The 6,194-nt window shown below is 34.1% G+C and overlaps 1 protein-coding gene across 1 annotated transcript; it reads right to left on the bottom strand.

The window, feature by feature from the left end:
• Positions 1 to 2,692: 2,692 nt before the first annotated feature.
• nkx2.7 (NK2 transcription factor related 7) lies at positions 2,693 to 5,784 on the bottom strand. Its single transcript, XM_028799307.2, has 2 exons — positions 5,246 to 5,784; positions 2,693 to 3,578 (listed from the first exon to the last, which is right to left on the bottom strand). Exons 1-2 carry the CDS (start codon positions 5,538 to 5,540, stop codon positions 2,989 to 2,991), a joined length of 885 nt encoding a protein of 294 aa, XP_028655140.2. The 5' UTR covers positions 5,541 to 5,784; the 3' UTR covers positions 2,693 to 2,988.
• Positions 5,785 to 6,194: the final 410 nt, after the last annotated feature.

Genomic DNA, 6,194 nt, shown 5'->3' with positions numbered 1-6,194 from the left:
TATGATTTTAAGATTGTTTACAATTACCCACACACAGATTAGATTTTTTTTCTAGCTAAGGTATATTCTGTTATATGAGTATCTTATTTGTTTAGCTGTTTTTCCAATTAGTTTAATATGTAAATATAACCTTCACATACACGTATATCAAATCAATGCAAATAATTTCAATACTCGTAAGTAACCTGAAAACGAGCCGCTACTTTACTGAAGCAGGTAAAGCTGGTTTCGATCTTAAATTATGCCTAAAGGAGAGTTTTTGAATGCATGGACAGAATGTGAACTAGCCACGCTGTCTCTGCTTTTATTTACTTACCTGATAGTCCAGGTAAGCGACATGCAGCGTCTGTACAACTGGGAATCCCGAGTTGTTGCCTTAAGTGCTTTTCTGCTGTCTGCGGCGCTTAATTACTTCCTTTTTGATAAGACGCCGGGATCAAGAGGATAATACTGTTGCACCCCACCCGATTCATGCCCCCCCCCCCCCCCCCCCCCCATTGAAAAAGACTGATACAAAATCTATAATAAAATTATATATGAAGAATATTGTTAAATACCTGAACTATTCTCTTCAACTGGGCAACGAAGAGCTTTAGACGACTCAAAATATTTACATGATTAGCGGACCATAGAAAAGCTAATGGATACAATTTAAAGTTCTAGCTGCTTAATTGTTTTCATTTTATTTTTTATTATCTAATTTTCATTTAATTTTTAATGACTGACGTCTTTTCAACCAAAAAAATTGTATTTCCTACTGCATTGAATACATTTCTACATGTGGTTATAAATATATAGGTTCTATGGTACTTTACTGGGTTCTGTGTTTCTACGTTTGCCAAAGCAGCATTTCATTCTTGAGAAGGGTTATTTGCATGTGAAATTAGGTCTTTGGGTTTTGAAAAAAATGTTGACAAGACAGAAGACGTCAATGTATGACAGGGTACTGGCAAATCAAGAAAATTAGAAATTAGCCAGTGTTACCGTAAGCAGCAAGAGTCCTTTTAAAATCAGAAAGCTGTTTGGTATTTTACAAATATGGTATTATCTGTTTATATTTATGTTTATTTATGCTACTAAAATTAATAAACAATGCGGTATACACATATATCATTACATTTGACTTAACAGCAGTGGGTATTAACTAATGTGTATTTAAAAACCATACCATGAAATGAAAGACACAATCACAATTAACTCATACATTAGTGTTTTGTCATGCATCCTCATTTTCTTCATTACCTTTTGATATTCAAATAAATGATAGGAATAGGCAGCATTAGGTGAAATTCTGGGTCCGACCTGCAGTTTATGTAAGTGTGCTCAGTCATATTCAGCACAGATACGTTAAAATAGGCTTGCAAACACAATTGTGTTTTGAATTTATGGATAACATGAATGTAGATAGATAGATAGATAGATAGATAGATAGATAGATAGATAGATAGATAGATAGATAGATAGATAGATAGATAGATAGATAGATAGATAGATAGATAGATGTAGAATCTTTTGCGACGGACTGGTAATTTTTCACCAGGCTAAGAACAGCCTCTCCATCTGTTTAGATGAGACTAAAATTGAAATAGAAAAATATTTCAGAGCATTACATACATGCATTACAGGTAATGATTACGCTTTATTAAAAAAACAGATTCATATATATATAAAAATTGTTTTGTACACAAGACAATAATAAATCTATAAATCTGTAATTATATGGAAAGGTCAAACACATTGGCCAAATACTGAAAGGTCTTTTGTCAAAGTGATCATTCTGCTATTGGTAATTGTGATGCAGATTCAAACAGCAATACAGAAGTTGTTAATTTCAAAAATGTTTAAGAAAAGAAAAAAAAAATGTAAGACGTTGTCAGGCACATTATTATGTTTATTACAGTGAAAATACATTTTACAAGATATAGTAAATGCAAGGTCTATGCTTACATTGACATCTCTAAGACTGTATACCTGTGGAAGCATTATTTTTAAGTGTCAGATGTATTCATATTTGTGTTACAAACTGAATCATAGCGTGGGATGAAAGTATTGACTTGTAAATTTGTTATAATTTTTTCTTCTTCATTTATAACATTAAGAATTAATAAGCTTTATGTTTGTTATTAGAAAAACAAAAGTGATACTGACAACATATTTTCAAAATGAAAACATTTATATTTCATACATAATTTATATATCATTTTTAAAAGTGAAAGTATTTTAATTTCTTTTTTATAGCACTAAAATACTTTATACTACGTTTTTTGGTCGCCTTTATTAAAGTGTTACATAGTTTAGCAACACGTCTTTGTGCCACCAAGGAGCATGCATAACAGGCGCTGGTCAAAGGTCTCATACACAAGCAGACTTAGTAAGTTTAAATGGGTAAATGCATATTTAATATAATTATCTGGCATGTTATGTAGAAGGTCAAATAAAATTGAACCAAAGAAACTTGGATAAGATACTTTTAAGCTGAAATGTGTTAGTTATTTAATGTGGATGTGTTTTAATGTGCATCAAAAGTGTGACAGTCAGGTATAACTAATTTATCATTTTGCATTATTATGAACTTAAACGTAATGAATAAATTGTAGGGATAAAATGAAACTGGCAGGCAAATATAATTTGTGTGTTGAATAATGCAAAGTCAAAAATATACATTTGATACGAGAAAGATTACCTTAGAATATCTACAAAATAGTCAAGGATTAACATTTAATTGAAAAGTCAATTCATTCTGAAAATATTTAAAATGGCAATTTTCTGATGAAATATAAAAAAGGCAGAAATTCTCCACGTAAACTTGAGCAGGTGAGCTATTGGGTAGGTCCATATTTCAAGGAAATTCTCCCTCTACAGTTGCTTTGCCCATTAAGTGCCCACTGGCCAAGAAAGAGAAATGAGCTTGCTGCGATAGCCTGTGGACTTCCTGAGAAGTTCAGTAATTGTGAAGAAAGAATTTCAAGCAAAGGTGCCCCGCTGAAATTACCAGGCACGTATTCCATGTAAGGGTCCAGATACTTGCCCCTGTTGATTTAGACTTCCTAGCTGGGCAGTGCTGCTCAGATTGAAGTTCACATTCATTAAATGGCCTGCAGGAGGTGCCGTACTTGGCACTGAAGAGTAGCTACAGTTGTACGGAGTTGTGGTGTATCCACTGTAGTAAGCATTGTATGGACAGGGACCCATGGTAACATTATAGGGTGCGCCATAGGCCTGAGATCCTCCAACACAGGGTTTGCCATCTCGCACCAGGACCGGTATTGCTACTCTACGGGGTGGAGGAGGGTGTCCAGCTAGCTCCAGTGACTTGTCCTGTCGCTGCCGCTTGCATTTGTAGCGCCTGTTCTGAAACCAGATTTTCACCTGGGTTGAAGTAAGTTTTAAAACGCTGGCCAGGTGTTCCCGCTCAGGAGCTGACAAATATCTCTGCTGCTTAAAGCGTCTTTCCAACTCAAAGACTTGTGCTTGAGAAAAAAGAACCCTCGGCTTTCTTCTCTGTCTGTGCTTCGGTTGTTCACATAATTCCTCTTTTCTCCCTTCACTAGCCGGTGAATGCTCCAGGCTGTAATTTTCTGGATAAAGAAGAATACACAATAATAAACAGATGCGTTCAGTTTTGGCAAAAGTACAACAAATGCTTCAAAATTTTTAGGTGAATTGTACTGTACATAAACAACACTCCAGACTGATAAAGTTACTTGCTCAGAAATTCAAAATGTCACCTTTATTTGATGCCTAGCATTTCTATAATAAATAAGACGATTTCCGAATATTTCTTTGTTTTTTTACGCATTAATTTTCAAATTAAATGTTAAACAAGCTGAAGGCGCTATTGCTAATGCTAATAATCTATTGTTTCCTTTTCATATCAGTAATCATTATAGCTTACAACTTAGAAATGCTTGGGCTAAAATAAAAGTAGTACTGTACAGAAATGCAAAGTACTAAGTATTCATTTGTATATGTTACATAGTCAATTCCAGCCCTTGGACTTTTGATTTTATGATCAAAAAATGTATATGTCCTGAAAATTGCTTGTGTACAATTAACAAAAACAAAATATAAAAATGGTTCAGGATTACTTTCACATGGAATGTCATATTGATACATTTTACACTATTATATTTTAAGTCTCTGCAGAATTGTTAACATTATTGACATAATGATATTACCATTAATATAATTATTATAAATAGTAGGGGAAATGCCGTTAGTAATTACATAATTATTGCATATTTAATGAATTATATTTTGAAGAAGTACTATAGAAGTATAATTAGATGTGGCTTGTTAACATTAATGTTGCATCTATAATTTTGAATATTAAATTACTGTATATTTATTTATTATTATATACTCTATAATTACTCCCTTAATCAAATTTAGACTTACAGGGTCAATCATTACTATATACTGTCATTTTTAAAAAAATACAATCACTGAGAATGTTTAGTGTATTTCTGTTATTTCGAATCTTGTTATTATCACTGTTGATATTTCTCAAATAGTTCATTGTTAAGTATACCGTTTGTATTTCCTGAAATGATAATCTTACTTCTCCTTAGCTCATCGTCTTTTCTCGTTACAGTTTTGTGAGGTGATTACACGTTTGTTTTCATTGTTAATGAATTGTCAACATTATTGTCATTGTAGTTTAATTGTTGGCACTGCTGCGAAGTCTTTCAAACGATTAATTGTTGTGCTACTGATTTATTTTTATCCCAGCCGATTTTTACGGATTTTGGCTAAGTGCAAGCTGTATCGGTTTATGCAAATAAGAATGTAATTTTGCAATTGTTAAATCAAATATCAGTGTTATATTTTATAGTGAGATACTGTATGTGAACGTATTGCGGCCTATCTCTGATAAAAATGCGTTATATCGCCAAATGTATGTTGAAATAAAAATATGTATGCAGTTCTTAAATCATAAACTGGTTAAACATGTCAGCATATTATTTGTTTAAAATATTTTATTTATTAGGTAAAATTAGATATAAGAAGATGATTTTTGTGTTACAACAGCGGAGCTACATGTTAATTTGTTTTCCTAAGCCGACCAATCTGATATGATTAATGTTTTTGTATGAAGTTGTTGCTAATATTTTTAATAGTATTATATTTCCATTTTCTCAGCTCTAAATATATATCAAATTTCTAGTAGTGCAACATTCTGTAGCTCCAAAAACTAGTAATGTAGCCGTCAGACCCAAATGATAAATAACCCTTTTAGTGTTACCCGTTTCGTCCTGCTGTTCCAATTCGTCTTCTATTGGGGAAGCACAGGAGCTCCTCGGATTTTCCAAGTCTTTGTGACCCTCAAGTCCACGAGAGATCATTTCCATGTCCAGGCTGTACAGTGGCTCCCGAGTGGCTGGGGCGGGATATGCGCAGGATAAGCCCCTCAGTGTAGGAACGTCAAAGTCCCGTACTGAGACGTTACACATCTGGAATGTGCATTGATTCTCCAGTTGGCCCCGTTTTAAAATGTCCCTCACGGAAAAAGGAGTTGATGTCATAGCGCTATGGAGCATGGCGACCGACGGGAAAATATCCAGCTATCCCAACCGGGGAGCGATTAAAATGTGGTAGTAATACAGGCCAACGTCTAATCAAACATCAATCACCTCCCACTTGGCTTTCTTTCTAGGCGTCCTGTCTAAAAGCTTTCTGTCCAAATAGCCGCTCGTGTGAAGTGTCCCGCAACAAGAGACCACCTTGAGCAGTGCCCCTGTGTTTGAAGGGGATCACGTGGTATCTTGACACCTCTCACCACACCCTTTGTAACAGAGTACCAAGCAGAAACGAGGACCTCCTGGTTATTTACATCTGTCCCCACCAGAGCCCAGTTTCTCATAAACACGTAACATTTATTTATATACATTTGTGAAAATTTTACATTAACAAATAAGTTGCTTTGTGAAAAGACATTACAACAGAAAACATACATGTTTAGAATCAATGATCGTTTCTTTTGAGTTTTGTTATAAGGGGAGCATATTTTGAAAGAAAACGCTTAATTCTGCTAAATGGCTTTGCTTGTAACTATCTCTCTCTCTCTTTGTTTTATGTATTTAGTTATTATTTTTGTAATTTCCAAAACGCCATTTTACTGTTAATATCGTGCTAATTAGCCAACTGTATACGTTTAGGATTACCGCGGAACATTTCAAATCCCATTTCAAAGA

Source organism: Erpetoichthys calabaricus, chromosome 1 (assembly GCF_900747795.2).
Source record: "Erpetoichthys calabaricus chromosome 1, fErpCal1.3, whole genome shotgun sequence".
Taxonomy (NCBI): domain Eukaryota; kingdom Metazoa; phylum Chordata; class Cladistia; order Polypteriformes; family Polypteridae; genus Erpetoichthys; species Erpetoichthys calabaricus.
The sequence above is the reverse complement of the archived record's forward strand: the minus strand, read 5'-3'. Positions and strand labels throughout refer to the sequence as shown.

Coding starts and splice junctions, on each gene's coding strand:
- nkx2.7 (XM_028799307.2), bottom strand. CDS start 5,540: ATGCTCCATAGCGCTATGACATCAACTCCTTTTTCCGTGAGGGACATT. Junction 3,579..5,245: donor GGAACAGCAGGACGAAACGG/GTAACACTAAAA, acceptor TTCTTTATCCAG/AAAATTACAGCCTGGAGCAT.